The sequence below is a fragment of the Rutilus rutilus genome, assembly GCF_951802725.1.
Source record: "Rutilus rutilus genome assembly, chromosome: 8".
Lineage (NCBI taxonomy): Eukaryota > Metazoa > Chordata > Actinopteri > Cypriniformes > Leuciscidae > Rutilus > Rutilus rutilus.
The window spans coordinates 20,036,108-20,058,433 of NC_140222.1; the positions used below are offsets into that span (position 1 = coordinate 20,036,108).

The following is a 22,326-nucleotide window of genomic DNA, read 5'->3' on the forward strand; positions in this document are numbered from 1 at the left end:
AGATCAAATTGCTAACCATGACAGAAAAATATCTCTCAATTAAATAAGATTTAAACCAATTCAAGACTGATCCTTTTAGCCCCACATAGGGTTCAAATCAGACAGAAGCACTAAGTGATTGGCAGTATCGTAGACCCCAGTCTAAAAACTCTATCAGAATAGGCCTATCATTAAACACTAGGAGAGCAGACTCAGTCAGTGCTATGAATTAGAAAATTTGACTGAAATTCTTCAGAAATATGGTTTAGGCCTATATATGGTGTAAACCATATTCAATATGGTGTTTAGGAAAGACAAGTTGGCAAAACACAACCTTTTTTAGTAGCCGACCGCAGAAATATAGAAAATTATTTGCCAAATAGGACAAAGTAGCCTAATGTCTTTACAAGTAGGCTAAATAAATATAGCCTATAAAAATATTTTTTTTTAGGCCTATTAGCCTACTTAATATTTTTTGGATTAAATATAAAAAATATACATATTAAAAAAGTACAGTAGCCTACAGCTAAGAAGAAATAGTAAGTAGCCTACTAAGAATGACAAATTATTTGACCAAAAAATATGTTAGGCTACCTTCCGCAATAAATAGGCTACGAGACCACGCTCAGCGTATTCATCCACACTGACATCCTTATATCCGCTCTCAGTCTTAACAAAATATCTGTCAGAGAGTAAATCTAGGCTACTGGAATAGAGCCAGAGAGACTGCCAGATTTATAACGTGTCGGGAAAAATAAACAATTAAACAATTTCAAAACTTGTACCGTGACCACGGCGGTATCACCAACTGCGGTCTCTCACAGTAATACATGGCATCATATAGGCACCGATTTATGTTTATGCCGGTGGGTGCAGTGCCCTGTGCCACACTTCAGGAAATCCTCCAGCGAGCTGAGAGATTTGTGCTTGCGCATTACTTGGATGATAGTCTATATTTATATAAATAGGCTAAGGAATTTCAATAACGAACATTCAGTTGAGGCTAAAAAATTATCGTGATTTTAACGGTCAAAGACTAAAAATGCTACAGTGTAAAAATGTTAATTGGTTAAGAGAAAGTTTCCTTACTATATACAGTAAACAACTGTGATAGATCTAACAGTAGCCTACATTTAATGTAATTTTACTGTAAAGTACCGTTAAATTTACAGTTTTTGGAAGTGAAAAAGAACAAGTGATAGTTTACATCGTAAACTATTTACAATGTAAATTGACATTCCCACAATTCCCTGCGCGACACTTCACATTTGATGTATTTTTGTTGAAATAACTGATTCTTTAGAGTTTTCTTAGTTTTTTTTTCTAATCAGTTATGTAGGCTACATTAGGGTTTTATGTTACATTTAATTTTGTTAAATTAATGTTTATTGCATTTTTAAAATTTCACGTGTGTTACCATGATTGTGTTTAGTGTTTGAATGACACTGTGCAACTTCAATTCATTAATATGAACTATCTTGTGATCAAACTATTTGTGCTGATCTTTAATTTATCATGTGAATAATCATCTCCTCTGTGATTGATGGCTGTCAGTGTATTACTTTGGTACTAAACAGATATAAATACTTTAACAGGTCTGTAAATCAACATTATATCAGATAATTAAATACGGTTAATTACTGTAAATTTAAGTAAAGTCTTTAAAATCTAAAATGTTGCTACCGTGTTTTTTTATGGTAAAATTCTGGCAACCACAGCTGCCGGTATTTTAAAGTAAATTTAACAGATTTTTTTTACAGTGTACATAAGAAAATCTGATCCAACAGGTTTTTAATGTTCATTGCCCTGCATACGAGATATTTAAAATATGTGAAATGTTTTATCACTGAGTCACTTCATATTCTCCAAAAAAAAAAAAAAAAAAAAAAATAGGCAACCAGCACATGCTCCACAATCAACGAATACACATGTAATAAACACTTTAATGCATTTCATTAGAAAGGTGCTGTTCTTACCTTCCACAGTCACCAAGACAATCAAATGCAACAACATTTTTGGTTCAATCCTGATCAAATCGCGAGAGTGAAAATGCTTAATAGTGAAGTTGAAGTTAAAGTTTTTGTAAACCCAACCACACCCTTGATGATTGATTATTTAAACTTGGCTTGATGAAGCTGTCATTTATTTCTGTATTGCCTGTATCGGCAGATTCTGTCCTGTTTTTACTGTTTGCATGTTACAATTAAGGTCATATTATTTGTATTAAAAGTTGTATTGATCAAGAGCACTATGATTATAATCAATTAATCAACTTGTATATCACCCACTCATGCAATGCAGTTTTGATGTTTTTATTTCTCTCTCTCTCTTTCTCTCACACACATCTATAGCCTACAAAACAAAGAAAAAGAGAGGAGCACCAGCAGTCAAATAATGATGAAAACATGATTAATTTAATTATATATATAAAAAAGTACCATACAGGAAGTAATGTCTTTGTAACTAAAGCACATTTTAATCTAAACTAAAATGTATATTACTATGCAGAATAAAAAAGCACAGAGGCAACACATCCAAAGTGAATTACATATTTACCAATATAATTATAAAATCATATTAAACCATGAAGTCTAAAACCCCTTTCACACCAAGAGCGATAATAAACCACTAATTAAAATAACGGAGTCCACGTCACAATAACGACACGAGATATCGCTGGTATCAATTCGTGGTATTTGAGACATATGCAAAAAAATAACAGTTAAAAAGACGAGGTTAATTAAAGCTCTGCAGAGAAAAGGTAGGCTATCTGTTAAAACTAACAAACTGGGCAATAAACAGCAGAATATAATTCACCAAAAGGTTATTCTACCTTCGACGATCAATAAGAGAATAAACGCAACATTCTCAGCATAAAACGGATATCCTTCCTCTATATCCTATTCTCAATTTTAAAAGCTGTATGTATCTCGCCGACGCGCCCGCAAATGGAAGTCAAAAGTGAAACGTGAAAATGTCATATTAATTTTATTGTGGGACAACCAAAACATGGCGTTTATATTACCAGGAGAAATAAGGATAAGTAAGGGCAAGATGCTGTATTCGTTTTTATTAATATGGTAAAATCAAGAATTCTTACTGATTTTAATTTCCATAATATAGCCTAGTATGATTATAATCTGTGTTCCGTTGTTGATGAAGATCTTTTTATTAAGAGATTTCATGTTAATATTTTATTAATTAATACATTCATTATTAATTAACCGATTAGATAATTATTATTAATAAATTAACCAATTAAATAGGCCTAATTAATAATTCATTAATGTAAAGTGATGTAAATGTTTTAAGAACAATAAAGTGGTTATAAAAAATTAAATCAATCTCTCTCTCTCTCTCTCTCTCTCTCTCTCTCTCTCTCTCTCTCTCTCTCTCACACACACACACACACACACACACACACACACACACACACACACATTTCTCTTTAACTCAAAATGTTTATGTCTGTAATTCTGTAGGAAATCTAATATTTTACTAGGTGATTTAAGAATTTAAATGAATTAAAAAGTATTGTTTCCTATTCGCTTAAGAATGGTTTCACTATAAAATATATACCTTTTCCTCACACAGGCACTTTAAAATTTGAACATCTGAAGAGCTGTGAGCCAAATGCGATTAAAATTATTAAACGACTTTTTCCGGTAACTTCTGTGTTTTGGCCCAGTTTAATAAGCCACGTTCAGTCAACTTTATTATAGCGCTTTTTACAATATAGGCCTAGATTGTTCCAAAGCAGCTTTACAGTGATAACAGGGAATTAATGCAACAGTTTGTTTCGGCTGTAGCCTACAGCATCTCTAGAAGAAAATACCGTCATTATCCAGCTTAAGTAAATTCAGTGTTGATTGATTTCTGTTGTAAAAATCATTAGTCATAATTTAGTTCATTTATTTATACAGCAGCTCTAGAGAAAACAGTGATGTCATCGTCAAGTCTACTAGAATAGAAATGAGTGCCGAGATCCAAACACCACGTTCCCAACCTGAAACTAGACCGAAAGTGACAGAACCCTGACACTGCGTGGGGCATGTTATAACACTGCAGGAAATAATGAATACTCTGAACCCTATAAGAAGGTTTTACACAAACTGAGAAAATCAAAAAGCGTCAGGTTGTTCCCCGCTCTCCCCTATAACACTGTTTTCAATTATTTGACTGCACAAAAACAATTTACACGTATGAACACTTCAATGAAAATTAAGTGTTCTTATACTTCCACAGTCACTAAGACAATCAAAGGCAACAGCATATTTGGTTAAATCCTGATGAAATCGCGAGAGGGAAACTCTTCTTCTGTAAGCCAGAACCTGATATATCTTATAACTGTGCAGCATAAGTTAAACAAATACTCTGATTCACCAGTCTGTCAAAGCAAAATGTTAACACTGACATAATCTATAAGCAATCTTTGTTTATCTTGACAAGTGTCAACCTAACTGCTTAACAAGAGCACAGCCTTAGCGCACATACCTCTGTTGGCAGAGGCACACCCTTAGCGCACTGTTTAACCAGTAACTCCGGTTTGAGATGCCATTCATTTTTGCATTTTCGCATGCTGATGACATAGAGAAATGAAAAGGGTCTATTATTATTATTATTATTATTATTAATAATATCAATTAAGTCTATTAGGTGTAGCCTATTGATCTATTCTGTCCTTTTTTATTGGTAATTCATTGGTAATTAATAATTAAAAGCGTATTATTTATTAAAAGATGTATTGATCTCTTCACGTCCAACGGATGCCATGTTTAGTGTGTGTTTTCTCTTCTCACAAAACAACAATATTTAATTGCTTTCGTCTATTATTATCTTTATTATTATTATAGATGTTGCAGGTTATTTTTAATCCTCCTGAGAGGGTGATGGGAGGGGAGGGGATATCGAATGGATGTAAACGTTTTAAAGTTTCTCTCTCTCTCTCTCTCTCTCTCTCTCTCTCTCTCTCTACTTTGCATTAGTAAAGTCTTTGCAAGTAAAGCATATTTGAAGGAAAAGCTACAATTAATATTACTAATAATATAAGTAGCTATATAAGTAGTATAAGTATATAACCTTAAGTATTGTAATAAGTTATATATTTATAATAATAATAAATATAGATGATTATATTCGTAAAACAACAAGTGAAGTCTAAAAACCCGTTCACACCAAGAGCCATGCTAACCAATCTTCTAATAAATAAGAAAAAAAATGTTTTCATAGTTTACGATCAGCGTATTCATCAACACTGACATATATCCTCAGGCTCAGTGCAAAAGTAATATAGCTATCTATTGGAGTCCGTGTCATGACTCATCACCCGTCCCTTCCTCCGGGAAGTTTCCTCCGCTTGATAGGCACGCCAACGCATTTCTTTTGATAGCGCTTAAGTGCCCGCTTATGCGCTCTAACGCCATAACGCCACGAAAACAATCTGTTTTACCTTCGAAACTTCTTGAATGTGCAATAAAGACACCAGTGTCCAAGAGCCACATCCGAATCAATCAAATCAGCACCACTCAAAAACAGTCACAAATAATGTCATGCGAGTACTTAAACTGTATCTCAAACGTGTGTGTTTTAAATATGAAACACTGCATCACTGTTCACATAGGCTAAAAGAATAAGGATTTTGGGTGATGCGTTTTTACAAATGGGTTGTTTTAGAACAAATAACATAGAATCACTAAACCTCCAATTCAAGCAAACAAAACTACTTACCAAACGAGAGGCACAGAAATAAGTAAGACAAAGTTTTCATTTTCATCTCGTCAAGTAGGCTAGCCCGGATTCGGAATAAACTATCCGTGTGCCGTTCAACAGCTCCGTGTGGTGTGAGCGTCGCGAGTCTGTTGCATGTTTCTTATATAGAGGCTTGAGGGCAAGAGGGAGGGGCACGCCTTAAACCACGCATCCAGTGTGTCACCGGCCCTACCAAGCAGGTTTTATTGTGTGTGTGCGGCGCACTGCACTTCCGTCAGCTCTTTCTAATAATACTAATCTGCAGTTTAGACACTGAATAGCCTAAATATGTTTATCAACATACATAACAAGCAACTTTCTGAATCACTGTATGGTCATCTGAGATTTCACGTATTAATATAGCAGGCTAAAGGTTACGACCATAAATTATACTGGTATGTGCTGCTGCTATGTGTACTGTATGTATTAGACTAACTGAGACATGTACAGCACTTGTAGTCTAACTGTTGCCCTCTTGTTGGTCTGAATACTATTGTTCTCATTTGTAAGTCTGCTAAATGATTAAATGTAGGCTAAATGTTAGACCGTGAGTGTATAGCGTTTGCTTGTGCATGAGATTGTCGAATGGTCATGTAGTTTTTGTCTGAATTCACCCTTTTATTTCCCTACTGTTTTGACATTCGGTTAAATGTGGGCATAAGATAAAAGAAATGCAGACAATGATCCCTTCACTGTATTGTTCCATGTTTTTACCTGTGTAATAAAGCATGTGGAAGAGAAAAGTTTTATTGATCAAGCACACCATAATTACGGGTCAATGAATCAACCACTCACTTTAGTGACCCCTTACTTCAGGGATGTAATTTTCTAAAATGTTTATTTCTCTCTTTTTTTCTTTTTATCCTTCAGTCAGACCAATAACAATGGCTTGACAAAACAGAATAACATAGAAAGAAAAAGAAAGGAGCACCAGCAAGCAAATCATAATGAAAACATGATGATTTGAATGATGAAAACCATTTGTAAAGTCTTTGCAGGGAAAGCGTATTTGAAGAAAAACTAAAATGACTAATAACATAGGCGGTGTAGGACCACATTCCACATGCGGTATATTACCGCCAGCTGAATGCAGTTAATCAAAAAGTGAGCAGGCCTATAGCCAAATCTAGATTACTGGAATGAGTAACAGCCTAAACCGCATGCCTATAGCCAAATCTAGATTACTGGAATGAGTAACAGCCTAAACCGCAGTTAATTCACTTTCACACAGTTCCTGCCGGTACACTCTTAAAACGGATGTGTTAAAAACAACACAACCTGTGTTATATCTTAACACACCTGTGTGTCTAGTTAAGGACAACACATTTTGTGTTACTTTTAACTCAACCAGTGTGTTATTGTTCTTAACACAGGGAGTGTGTTAAAATAATTAACACACTAATGTGTCATAAATCACACAATTTGTGTCATAGATGTGCTATTTTTGACCAGTTAAAATGAACACAAAACAACAAAAAAAGCATTTTAAGAAATATATATTTATTAAATCTTAACTGCTACATTCAGTCAGCATTCACATGTCATTTGAATTTCATAAAGACATTTTTAAACAATTTTATATCTTGGATTTACAAAAAGGTTTTCTTTGGAAATCATGTGAAGAGGTTTTACATCAGCAGCATTTCTCAAATTAATCACTTTGTATTCATTTGTTCTTTGGACTGCATAAGCATACAAATGTGGGTGAAAGTACATTTGTGATATACTCTAAGAAAAACTAAAACAATTTCTTTTTCACATTGTGGAACTATGTGTAAAACTTCACCAAAGAGATGCTCTTCTCTTAAGTCACAGTTTAAAGCAAGTACACAACCAGTTTAAAAAGTCTGACTTAACACACTAACAGAGTGAGAAACATGAACAGTACAATTTGTAATTTTTAAAATGTGAGCCATCACAGTAGTCACGCAATTTACCATCACTTTCGGTTGAATCCACAAAGAGATTTTGCATTTGTTCATTGCCTTGCTTTCTTGCAGTGTCACTTCTGTTTCCAAGGAAGATTTCTGTTGGCTTGATAAAAGAGTGGTTTTCAGCAAAATACTTGGTCATTTTGTACGGGTATCAAATTCCTCAAACGTATTTCGTCCTCTTTCAAAATCTTTCATCAAAGTCTGCAATTCATCATTGGGTATAGAGTAACGATTAAGCAGAGATGTGGTTCTCTCTTGCAAACAGTCCAGGGTTTCGCTAGCCTAGCCTACTGTTTGAAAAATTGAGACTCGACTCAAACATTTGGCCAGAACTGCCCATAGAACAGCTTGTTTTATCAAAGAGTTGTTCATAAACAATGGAATCCAAAATGTCATCAAGACGAATGAGACTACCGGACATGAAAACAAAAACTATTTTACTGCTGGTGTCGATGACTAATAAGTTTTAGAGCCCGGCACGCGCCTCTACGCTTATGTTTCAGCCTATGTTATTATGTGGAGAATTCATGCAACTGTGAAGGTATGTGGAGAAGTCAAATATACTGATAGGGAGCGCAATTAACATCTTAGTTCAGCATACCATGAAGTTGTTCTTACCTTCCACGATCAATAAGAGAAACAATCGCAACAATCGCAACATTCTCAGCGCATATTCATCAACACTGACATCCTTATATCCTCAGGCTCAGATTCTCAGTGCAAAAGTCACATAGGAGACTACTGTCATCATGTCGCAGTAAACTTACACCCGTCCCTTTCACACTAGTGAGTTTCCTCCGCTTGATTGTCACGCGCTGTCAGTGCGCTCTGATTTCCTATGATAGCGCTTGTTCTTGAAGTGTTTCCGCTTTACATGCGCTTTAACGCCACACGAAAACAATCTGTTGTAGCCTACCTTCGAAACCTCTTTAATAAGATCAATAAAATCAACACCTCTAAAATAACAGTCACAAATTATGTCATGTGAGTACTTAAAGTTTAAACTGTATCTCAAACTCACGATGTTCACGAAATGAATAAGGATTTTGGGTGATGCGGTTTACAAATGCGTTGTTTCTTTCGCATAATAACTAACATAGTATCCCTTTAAACCTCCAATTCAAGCATAACATTACCGAACGAGAGGCACAGAAATAAGTAAGACAAAGTGTTCATTTTCACCTCATCAAGTAGAATAAAGTATCCGTGTGACGTTCCACAATTCAGTGTGAGCGGTGTTACTGTCTGTTTCTCATAAGATGATGCGTGAGAATAAACTGCAGCTCTACGCCTTTCTTTTCTCTTGCAAAGAAGGTTTATATTTTCTCGGGTGTTTGTCTAGAAGGATAATATCACACGGAGGAGGTAGCCATCAATATGGGACAATTTTTTGCATTTCAGACTTCTGTTACATATTGCGATGTATAAATACACTGTAAAAAATTTGCTGTAGTTATGCAGCTGTTTGCCAGTAACTTACTGTAGATTTAAATGTATGTTATTTACTGGCAACAGTTTGTTCAAAGTTAAATGAACATTAAACATTAACAAGTCTTTGTCTTTACAGAATAAAATTATAAAATAACAATCTAATGCAAAGCATTCTTGGAACCAGAAATCTTCATCAACCTTTTTCTGTTTTTTTTTCCTTCAGATTTTGGTTCCCAGAATGCTTTGCATGAGGCTGTTATTTTAGTTTTATTCTGTAAAGATAAAGACTTGTTAATGTTTAATGTTCATTTAATTTTGAACAAATTGTTGCCAGTAAATAACATCAATTTAAATCTACAGTAAGTTACTGGCAAGTAGCTGCCAGTAATACTGTAATTTCTACAGATTTTTCTAACAGTGTAGGCCTACATTAAATTCACACCCAATTTCATTTTAATGTGTCCTAATCAAATCAAAAGAGAAATGCAGATAACACGCATTCATATAAGAAATGATAGACACATTAGTGCTCTATAGTGCAAGTCGTATGAGTCTGCAGCTTGAGACAGTTGTGTCACTGTCGGGACACTGAAAAGTCTATGATAAAAGACCAAAATAACCTTGATTCATGTATAATAGAAAAAATCTTCTCAAGTTATTAATTATCTTGGTTATAGATGGATTAAACATGCATGGATAATTGAACATCATCAGACAAATAATACAATATGATAGTTTTGTCTACTATAAAGACATTCAGCAACCATAGGCCTGTGTTATGTTAGGCCTGTAACTTTTTAATTACAGAGTGCACAATGATGGATGGTGGCCTCTTTGACCCCTGACCCGGAAGGATTTATCACTGTGGAGTACAGTTCAGTTGTATTAACAAATGACAATTTTGGAGTTATTTCATTTGTTAACTCTCACTCATTCCTACTCACTTATCACATGACATTAGTGGTTTTAAAGGCACACTGTGTAGGAATTTTCCCATCTAGTGGTGAAATTGTATTTTTGCATTCAAACGAATAGTGCTCTCTAAGCATAGACAGTATAAGAAATGGACACAGCGACCCCATAGACTTCAACAGAGACAAGTGAAGCAAATTAGAAGCACTCACTTCCTGATGGCCGACCGTACTGCGCATACTCAAACTGAGCTTGATGACGTAGATGTGACGTGAGCAACCGTCTGACAGTTGTAAGTCTTCTAGTAGCTGTGCCAAGAGAAATCTGAATCATTCCCTTCCGAATCTTGCAGAGACGGAGAGCGTGAGTAGGAGCTGTCTATGAGCTAGGAGCAGGAGAAACTTTATGACTCTCTATGGGCTTCTCCCTTGACTTTATCGGACTTTATGCCTCAACGTCCCCCCGATTGACTGCGAGCTTCTCCTCCTGTCCATACAGTAATTTCCAGAGAGTCGCGTGGCTAATCGTTAGCCTAGTTTTACAAAAACTGCTTCTATGGGGCCATAATGTATAAGATTCAAGGTAATGGAGCCTTTTATACATTGTCGTGTTTCTTTAGAAATGAACAATGGACAAATAGAGTCTTTAAACGCCTCAGATGTAAAGTTATTCACTGTCAAAGTGACACCAAAATGAATGGGAGTCAATTGAATGCTAACAGCAGATGAAGGCTTGTTAGCCAATGGCGGCCCCCGGGGATGGTACGCTTTTCAGGTGCTGGATTGCCCCCCTGTCTCTAAGCCCCACACTTTTTCAAATGCATGTTGCAACTACGGTAGCCGATATGTACCAAGAAGCTATGACAACATGTCTTCCAATAGCACTTCATAGAGTTTTCTTTCGGGTGATGATAACTAAACTCCAACAACTTCACGTGCCACCTCTTTTCATCCACTGGATTTATAATTTTCTCAGTGATAGACCACAGGCAGTAAGGGTGGGTAGTATAACATCCTCCACCATTACTGTCAACACTGGAGCCCCTCAAGGCTGTGTCCTCAGTCCGTTCCTTTACACATTATATACTGACGACTGCCGTACTTCTTCTGACATCACAAAGTATTTCAAATATTCGGATGACACAGCTATACTCGCCCTCCTTACCGGTACAGAATCAGTCACAGCATATCACCATTCTGTTGCCAATTTCACCCAATGGTGCACAGACAGTCATCTCCTTCTTAACATTATTAAAACAAAGGAACTTATCCTGGACACACGCCAAAAATCCTCCACTGCTCACTGCCATATCTCTATCAAGGGCCAGTCAGTGGACATTGTGGACAGCTTCAGGTACCTTGGCATTATTTTGGACAATAAATTGAGTTTTCACCAACATATCACAGACATTCACAGGCGCTGCCAACAAAGACTATTTGTCATACGTAAACTCAGAACTTTCTCAGTCAAACCACATCTTCTTCTCCTTTTGTACCGTAGTATCATTGAACCCGTCCTTCTGTACTGTGCCACCTGTTATTTCACTATGTTTTCTCTCACTAATAGGAACAAGCTTCTTAGAATCACTAAGACTTCTTCCAAAATAATTGGTCTTCCCACACCCAATTTGCCGGCTCTCATTGATGCTGCTACCATTCGCAGAGCAAATACCATCATACAAAATCCCAGCCACCCTCTTAACTCATGTTTCACCCTTCTTCCCTCAGGTCGCAGATACAGACAGCTGCCTCATAAAAAATCACGACTAGGAAAAAGTTTTGTAATTTCAGCAATAAGAGTGCTGAATTCACAGAAAGCCTAATTTACTCGTGTACAAAATTCTGTGTGTTGTACGTGTATGTTACGAGTGTTGAATGTTATTTTTGGTACAGACTGTGGAAGCAAATTTCCTCTATTGAGGACAATAAAGAATGAATATGAATATGAATATGAGGTTTGTTGTTTCAAACAAACTGCAACTTGACACACAACGAACAAACGAATGTTTGAATCACAAACAGTGATGAATCACAGTATGAATCACAGACTGTAAAAAGCATCTCATGTGGCTCGGCATAAGTATGATCCTGCATTATGAAATAGCCTACCGTGCAGTGCAGCCTTTCAAATTTGCTGGGACAGTGTCAAGCGCCTCTCACTGGTCTCCTTGTCCGTTTATGCTGGTTTCAGTCACCAGCTGGCTGTGAACGAAAACTCGTTGTGGAAACTCATTGAGGCTAGTGCTTTTTGTCCCTCTCTGCTATTATATTTTTTTCAAAATGTCGGAACGACATGGAAGCCTCCATGGACTTACCCGTCCAATGTAAATAAAGATAGGAAATTCTTCTCTTACGAGGATAGGTTAGACCATTGTCAGAGGTAATTTTACACCAATGAGGACATATTTATGAATAAAGACATTGATTTTAGCTAATAAAATATTTAAAAAACTACACAGTGTACTTTTAAGGAATAGGAGTTGGTATACATATTCAAGGGCATGCAAAGATGGGTGGTATTTTTTACTATGTAGTGGGCCGCCAAAATGCCAGGGCCGATTTTTTACTCCCAGTCCAGCCCTGCCCCTCGCCTTTGACCTATCATATTCTCTGGAGATTGATATAACCTGACATTTGCATATTTTTGTAAGTTTTATGTTGTACCTGTTATCTGGGGAATAATATGAAATTTTTTTCATTTTTTTTCCATTTTTTATCTTTGACATTGCAGAATCCTATGCATTATATTTCATATCAGGGCGCATCTGTAAACCGTGTGCTGGCATCACTGCTCCTTCCACATACTGTACCATCACAGGGTAATTTTATGGGTACTCCTCATCTTTATGAGCAAGTGAGAGCACAATTGGTACGCAGATTTGAATTTAGCAATTGATCACGTGATGCTCGACGTTCTCACACCAGTGTCATTCCATAAAATGAAATGATCTCTATTTTAAAGAAGACGGTAATAAATATAATATATAATTATATATAACGCGCAAAATATAAAAATAAAAATGATATTTAAATAAAAGGCAAAACATTTAGTTTTGGCTAAATGAACATAAATAAAAATAAAAACATCTTACATTTTCCGAGAACGAAGTAAGTCGTACCTGATGCTATGATATCCATACTGTGAATGAAAGGCTTACACTGTAGTTTAAATATAAATATGAAATCTCAGAGTACTTCTCTTAATTAGGTCTTTACAGTGGGGTGTGAGGCTATAGCCAAATGTTTCAACAGAGTCGGGGTGAGGTCAGCTCAGCTTCCAATAGTGTCTGGCTGCAGACTTGCACTTGCACGCTCAGACTTGCACGCTCAGATTTACACTTGCACGCTCAGACTTACACTTGCATGCTCAGACTTGCACACTCAGACTTGCACTTGCACTCTCAGACTTACACTTGCACTTGCACTCTCAGACTTGCACTTGCACTCTCAGACTTGCACTTGCACTTGTACTCTCAGACTTACACTTGCACGCTCAGACTTACACTTGCACGCTCAGACTTGCACTTGCATGCTCAGACTTGCACTTGCACGCTCAGACTTACACTTGCACTTGCACACTCAGACTTACACTTGCACTTGCACGCTCAGACTTACATTTGCATGCTCAGACTTACACTTGCACGCTCAGACTTGCACTTGCACGCTCAGACTTACACTTACACTTGCACTCTCAGACTTACACTTGCACGCTCAGACTTGCACGTGCACGCTTAGACTTACACTTGCACTTGCACGCTCAGACTTGCACTCTCAGACTTGCACTTGCATGCTTAGACTTACACTTGCACGCTCAGACTTGCACTCTCAGACTTGCACTTGCACGCTTAGACTTGCACTTGCACGCTCAGACTTGCACTCTCAGACTTGCACTTGCACGCTTAGACTTACACTTGCACTTGCACGCTCAGACTTGCACGCTCAGACTTGCACTTGCACGCTTAGACTTGCACTCTCAGACTTGCACTTGCATGCTTAGACTTACACTTGCACTTGCACGCTCAGACTTGCACTCTCAGACTTGCACTTGCACGCTCAGACTTGCACTTGCACGCTTAGACTTACACTTGCACTTGCACGCTCAGACTTACACTTGCACTTGCACGCTTAGACTTACACTTGCACGCTCAGACTTGCACTTGCACGCTTAGACTTACACTTGCACGCTTAGACTTACACTTGCACGCTTAGACTTACACTTGCACGCTTAGACTTGCACTTGCACGCTCAGACTTACACTTACACTTGCACTCTCAGACTTACACTTGCACTTGCACGCTCAGACTTGCACGCTCAGACTTGCACTTGCACGCTTAGACTTGCACGCTCAGACTTGCACTTGCACGCTTAGACTTGCACTCTCAGACTTGCACTTGCATGCTTAGACTTACACTTGCACTTGCACGCTCAGACTTGCACTCTCAGACTTGCACTTGCACTTGCACGCTCAGACTTGCACTTGCACGCTTAGACTTACACTTGCACTTGCACGCTCAGACTTACACTTGCACTTGCACGCTTAGACTTACACTTGCACGCTCAGACTTGCACTTGCACGCTTAGACTTACACTTGCACGCTTAGACTTACACTTGCACGCTTAGACTTACACTTGCACGCTTAGACTTGCACTTGCACGCTCAGACTTACACTTACACTTGCACTCTCAGACTTACACTTGCACTTGCACGCTCAGACTTGCACGCTCAGACTTGCACTTGCACGCTTAGACTTGCACTCTCAGACTTGCACTTGCATGCTTAGACTTACACTTGCACTTGCACGCTCAGACTTGCACTTGCACGCTTAGACTTGCACTTGCACGCTCAGACTTGCACTTGCACGCTTAGACTTACACTTGCACTTGCACGCTCAGACTTACACTTGCACTTGCACGCTTAGACTTACACTTGCACGCTCAGACTTGCACTTGCACGCTTAGACTTACACTTGCACGCTTAGACTTACACTTGCACGCTTAGACTTACACTTGCACGCTTAGACTTACACTTGCACGCTTAGACTTGCACTTGCACGCTCAGACTTGCACTCTCAGACTTGCACTTGCACGCTTAGACTTACACTTGCACTTGCACGCTCAGACTTGCACTCTTAGACTTGCACGCTCAGACTTGCACTCTCAGACTTGCACTTGCACGCTCAGACTTGCACTCTCAGACTTACATTTGCACTTGCACGCTCAGACTTGCATGCTTTGTTTGGAAAATAAAAGTCTTAATTTAGTATGATTTATAAGCCGTGTTCCCCATGGAAATATATATATACATTTTCTCACCATAAAGTAGGATTTACCTAAACATCGCGCACACACAAAGACAGATACATCAGAGTATAAATGGACACAAACAGACAGTTTACTCCAATCATGCAAATGAGTCAGCTTTCAAACAAAGGAACTTTCCCTGAAACTGCACCTCTCTCATTGGTCAAGCCAAAACTCAAAGGTGTGACCTATAGGTGGAACTTAAAGGTTCATGAAACCCCAAAACACATTTTCTGAGATGTGAACATATGTACAGTGCACATCACTGAAAACACTAAAAGCTATTGAAAATTGGCTATTTTTGAGTTTTTCAGAGCAATTTCGTTACTCACAGAATCTGAGGTATAAGTGCATCCGGAGTGTGTGATTGGCTGCCGGCACAATTCTTCTTCATCCGGTTCTAAGCGCTTTTCTGCATCTATTCATGAGAAAACGCTAATTCTCCCACATAGCAAAATTGGTTTGAATTACGGTCCACGGGTGGACCAGATCTGATAGCCAGAACCTGGGCCACATATGGCCCATGCCATGTCTCAGCCACCTGTATGACCCATTCTGTTTCAGGACTGGTTCCACATGTCAGCCTCAACAAAACCATAACCAAGCCACTTTTACAGACCCCTGGCACATATGAAAAATGTCTAAATAACAACAGTATTCGAAACAAATTTGTATTCATGTTTCATTTCATAACACTGAAACGATACATTTTTACAGTTTTGTAAATCATCCTTCGAGTCCCTTTAATGTTTGTGGCCAAAGCCCATGTCACGTTTCAGGTCATGAACAAGTTAACTCTGCACACAACTCATGTAACATTCATGTATTTGTCCACCACAAGTTTCACTTTGCAAATAACTCTGGAACATCTATGCTACTGTCCACCAACATTCTGCATACAACTCTTGACCTGTCATTCCTCTGTTGCAGTCACTCTCTCCTTGTGCACTTCTTCATCCTCTCTCTTTTGCCACGTCCCTATCCGGGGCCAAATTAATCCATCTTTTAATGGTGGAATTTTTTTTTTTTTTTAGTGGCCGCTGATGTCAGATGGTTATGCCTCACAGCCGATAAAAAAAACACATGAACACATGGTTTGCCAGTGTATATCCACATGTGACTACTTGAACTGTGATACTAAGGCTGAACAGAAGGGGAGAGTGTATTTTTTTTAATCACTTTTTTAAAGAAGCTTTATTCACTGATTTGCTGTGTGGTTTGTCCCTTTTGTTCAAGTAGGTTAATTATGGTCTCTTAAACTGTGGGTATTTAATTGGTAAACTGTACAAGATCTATTTTTGGGACGTTTTAAATGAATTTCTACTTATTTCAACAAAACTGATGTTGTTACATTTCCTACTCAAAGGGATAGTTCATCCAGTAGATTAGTTATTTTGATCTTGGATTTAAATATGGATATCATATCTCCATATTTAAATCCAAGATCAAAATAACTAATCTACTTCATCCCTTTCAGTTAATGGAAGGGATAATGAAAATCGCTAAGTCCAACTTATTAATATTCAAACTCCATAAACCTATATTAAATAATGATGCAACCATTTTAATAGCATACCTCTTCACCAAATGGGAAAAAGATTTAGCTTTCTCCCTGAACACTGACCTCTGGAAGTAAATCTAACAATAGGCCACACTATAAAAAATTAAATGATATCAATAAATTAAACTGGAAATCCAAAATTGTTATACATAAATAAATAAAAAAAGAAAAAAGAAAGAAAGCTTTTCTCTGATTGTTTCGGGGAAAGATTCGAAGCAACAAGTGTTGATAACAGCGCCATATTGTGGCAGCTAAAAGTTATAGCAGCCATAAACCCGAGTGCGCAACTCCTGTTTTGAGTAGGCTACAAATAAAAGACTGACAAAGCTAAATGTGTTCCGTTTACTTATAAATATAATTCACATATTATAGTGAGGCAATGTAACGACATCAATAACAATAATAAGACCAAAAGAGTTGTTTCAGTCAAGTATAGCCTTGCTGACTCATTTTATGTTTTTTATAGCCTACTTGTGTCATTATCCAGTGGAAGGTACTCGAGCACAAATGCAATGTGGAACGAACATGATCACTTGCACACACACATGCTCGCGCACACAAACACACACACAGGTGTGACTCCAATAGAAAGCATTTTTATAGAAATTGACATATAAATTTAATAATTCCAGCATAAATCTGAAAATTCTCACACATAAATGAAGCCCTGGTACTAGAGCACTAATGTAATGTGGAATGAACATTATCACACACACATATGCGCCCACACACACACAGACACAAATACACACACAGACAGAGAGAGGTGTGACTGCAATAGAGAGCATTTTGATAGAAATTGGGAAATAAAATCAATAATTTCTGCATAAATCAAAAAAAATTTCACACATAAATGAAGGTATGGTATGAGAGCACAAATGCAGCGTGGAAAGAACATGATTACACACAGATCACATACACAGAGAGACAAACACAAACAAACAGGTGTGACTGCAAAAGAGAGCATTCTTATTGAAATTGGTAAATAAAATCAATAATTCCAGCATGAATCTAAAAATGTTCACACATAAATGAAGGCCTGGTACTAGAGAAAAAAAACAATGTGGAATGAGCATGATTACACACACATGCACACACACACACACACATGCACATGCATGCACACAAACACACACAGACACTCAGTGTGTTTACTCTTCACTCCTATTCCTAGCCGCCTATAGCTGCTTTTTTTTTTTACTGTTTTTTTTTTTTTTTTTTACTTTTTCTTATTCTAAAGTTAATCATTTTATACATTTCGATTATTGAAATAATATGCAATTGCAATCAAGTAGTTTCTTTTAGTGGCAACTTATGTGACATTATTGCAAATTTATATAGCATTATTGCAATAACAAGACACTTCAAAAGACCTCAAACAACAACAACAAAATTCTGAACTTTGACAAAATACTGATTTAATGTATTTTAAAATGTTTAAATATATAATTCATAAAAAAAGCTGTTATAAGAGCAATAAGTCACATCTAGAAAAATGAATGGATCTCTATGGGGCCTCTGCTGGAAGTATATGGTAATTACACTTTGTGGCTAAAACTATATTATCTACAAAAAAACATCTAACCACCAGATGGCAGAATTCTGCATCTAACACCTAGATCAATATCCAGAAACAACTCATTTTTAAATTTGATCATCATAAATGTGTTTTTTTCATAAAAATGTTATATTTCATAAGTATGCTAATGGTGTAGTTGAGTAATTTTGCAGTAAATAGGTAAAAAAGTACTTCATATCCCCCAAAACACAGCATAAAAATATAGATGAGAAGTAAACGAAAAAAATGATATATAATTTGTATTATTAAAATGTATATTTCTTGTACAAAAGCTCTGTGCATCTTTAGGGTCATATAGACCCCAAAGGCACTGAGTGTAAACTGGAAACTAAGGTTAAAATGATATTTTTAAACCTTTATATTCTGCAAAAAAAGGTACTAGGCTATATGCATATAAAAAAAAAAGTACAGAAGAGATAGTAGGCCTAGCCTATATGACAAACTATAGTTTACCAATATGTTCTTAGGCTACCTTAATTCCGCAATAAATACGAGACCACGCTTAGCGTATTCATAAACACTGACATCCTTATATCCTCTCTCAGTCTTAACTAAATATCTGTTAGAGAGTAAATAGAGTCAGAGACTGACTGCCAGTATAACGTGTCGGCAAAAATAAACAATTAACAATTTCAAAACTTCCACCGTGACCACGGAGGGTATCACCAAAACAACTGCGGTCTCTCACAGCATAGCCTACATCATCATAGGCACCGATTTATGTTTATGCCGGTGGGTGCAGTGCAGTGCCACACTTCAGGAAATCCGCCAGCGAGCTGAGAGATTTGTGCTTGCGCATTACTTGGATGGTAGTCTATATTTATTAGGCTAAGGAATTTCAATAACAAACATTCAGTTGAGGCTAAATAAAAATATCCGTTAGCCTACATAATAAGGCAATCTGATCCAACAGGTTTGTAATGTTCATTGCCCTGCATACGAGATATTTGAAATATTTGAAATGTTTTGAAAATATTTGAATGTCTGAAGTCACTGACTTCATATTCTCAAAAAAAAAAAAAAAAAAAAAAACACTATAGGCTACCTCACAAAACCAGCATTCGCCACAAGCAAAGAATAAACGTGTAATGCATTTCATTAAAAATGTGCTGTTTTTACCTTCCACAGTCAAGACAATCAAATGCAACAACATCTTTGATTAAATCCTGATTAAATCGCGAGAGTGAAAATGCTTAAAAAAATCTGTCAAGGAAAGTAAGCCAGAACCAGACTGACAACTTTTATAATTGTGCAACAGTGAAATGTAGGTGAAATTGTGTCACCTAAAGCTACAATAACCACACCCATGAGTCATGAGTGAAGTTGAAGTTAAAGTTAAAGTTTTTGTAAACCCAACCACACACTTGATGAAACCAGTCTTGATTATTTTAACTTGGCTTGAGGATGCTGTCATTTATTGCTGTATTGCTGTATCGGCAGATTAACCAGAGAAATGAAGAGATATGTTGATCTGTCCTGGTTTTACTGTTTGCATGTTACAATTAAGGTCGTATTATTTGTATTAAAAGTTGTATTGATCAAGAGCACTATGATTAGCCTATAATCAATTAATCAACCCATGCAATGCAGTTTTGTTGTTTTTATTTCTCTCTCTCTTTCTCTCACACACGCCTATAACAAAGCAGAATGAAACAAAGAAAAAGAGAGGAGCACCAGCAGTCAAATAATGATGAAACCATGATTAATTTAATTATAAAAAAATGTTACCATACAGGAAGTAATGTCTTTGTAACTAAAGCACATTTTAATCTAAACTAAAATTTATATTACTATGCAGAATAAAAAATACAAAAACAGATATAGGCAACACATCCAACGTGAATTATATATTTACCAATATAATTATAAAATCATATTACACCATATGAAGTCTAAAACCCCGTTCACACCAAGAGCGATAATATAAACCATTAATTATAATAGCGGAGTCATCGTCACAATAACGACACGAGATATCGCTGGTATCAATTTGTGGTATGAGAGCAATTATGAAAAAAAAAAAAAAAAAAACAGTTAAAAAGACGAGGTTAAAAACAGTGAATTAGCTCTGCAGAGGGCTATCTGTTAAGACTAACAAACTGGGCAATAAACAGCAGAATATAATTCACCAAAAGGTTATTCTGCCTTCAACGATCCATAAGAGAATAAGCGCAACATTCTCAACGTATAGGCCTATTAATAAAACGGATATCCTTCCTCTATCCTATTCTCAATTTCAAAAGCTGTATGTCTGTGTGACTGTTCCTGACTGTGATTGCGACTGTTACGTTTATATTAAAATAAGGATAAGTAAGGGCAAGATGCTGTATTCGTTTATATTAATATGGTAAAATCAAGAATTCTTATTTTAATTTCCATAAACTAGTATGATTAAATTCAGTGGTGTTGTGATAATGATCTGTGTTCCGTTGTTGATGAAGATTTTTTATTAAGAGATTTCATGTTAATATTTTACTAATTAATACATTAATTATTAATTATTAATCAACCGATCAGTTAATTATTAATAATAAATTAACCAATTAAATAGGCCTGATTAATAATGAATTATGTAAAGTGATGTAAATGTTTTAACCCTTAATCACTGTTAAAAAAGCTTGTTCCATGTTGCATATGTGACATTTTTCAGATTTATGCCAGTTTAGTTGATTTTATTTGCCAATTTCTATAAAAATGCTCTCTGTTGCAGTGACATACGTGTGTGTTTGTGTGTGTGTGTATGAGATAGAAAGTTCGTTCCACTTTGGGTTTATGCTCTAGGACCAGGGCTGCGTTCTCCGATAACGTTGTCTCTTGGCGCGCTACGGAGACTTAAAAGGTACACACTACAGGTATACCTTTCCTACGTGTGTTCTCCGAACTATACCTTAGGATGTTGCTTAAAGGGATACTCCACTTTTTTCGGAAATATGCTCATTTTACATCTCCCCCAGAGTTAAACAGTTGAGTTTTACCGTTTTAGAATCCATTCAGCCGAACTCCGGGTCTGACGGTACCACTTTTAGCATATAGCACAGATCATTGATTCTGATGAGTCCAGTAGCATTTCTTTCAAAATGACCAAAGAGTTTCAATATTTTTCCTATTTAAAACTTGACTCTTCTGTAGTTAAACCGTGTACTAAGATCGACGGAAAATGAAAAGTTGCGATTTTCTAAGCCTATATGACTAGGAACTACTCTCATTCCGGCGTAATAATCAAGGAACTGTGCGGCCGTACCATGGGTGCAGCAGGCGTAATGATATGACGCAGCGCCTGAAAATAGGTCTAATAGGCAAGGGTGCAGCGATTTGTATTATTTTGAAGCACCCCCGGACGCCGCCATTGGCTAACGGAAACCCACCTGCAGTTAGCATCCCATTGACTCCCATTCATTTTGGCGTCACTTTGACAGCGCATAACTTTACATCTGAGGCGTTTAAAGACTCCATTTGTCCATTATTTATTTCTAAAGAAACACGAAAATGTATAAAAGGCTCCATTACCTTGTAGCTTACGTTATGGCCCTGTAGAAGCAGTTTTTGTAAAAGTAGGCTAACGATTGCGTCACAGCCACGCGACTCTCTGTCGCACAGTAGGAAATTACCGTATGGACAGGAAGAGAAGCTCGCGGGCAATCGGGAGGACGTCGAGGCAAAATGACAAAGTAATTAATCAGAACACCTACAAAAAGTTTCTCCTGCTCCAAGATCATGGACAGCTCCTACTCACGCTCTCCGTCTCTGCGAGTTTCGGAAGGTAATGATTCAGATTGATCTTGGCACAGCTACTAGAAGACAGACGGTTTGCTCACGTCACATCTACGTCGTCGAGCTCAGTTTGAGTCTGCGCAGTACGCTGGACCCCCAGGAAGTAAAAAG

General features: G+C 37.0%; 1 protein-coding gene across 3 annotated transcripts in view; it reads right to left on the reverse strand.

The window, feature by feature from the left end:
* LOC311295959 (CD48 antigen-like) overlaps positions 1-22,326 on the reverse strand; it is a 40,292-nt gene that overhangs the window by 11,478 nt on the left and 6,488 nt on the right. The window contains exon 1 of one of the 3 annotated variants that reach the window (XM_084417536.1): positions 5,707-5,815. The exons of the other annotated variants lie outside the window; for them this stretch is intronic. Coding sequence (XP_084273662.1) covers positions 5,707-5,752 — 46 coding nt within the window. The 5' untranslated portion in view covers positions 5,753-5,815. Of the gene's footprint in view, positions 1-5,706; positions 5,816-22,326 lie in introns of those variants that run through there. 3 annotated transcript variants of the gene reach the window in all.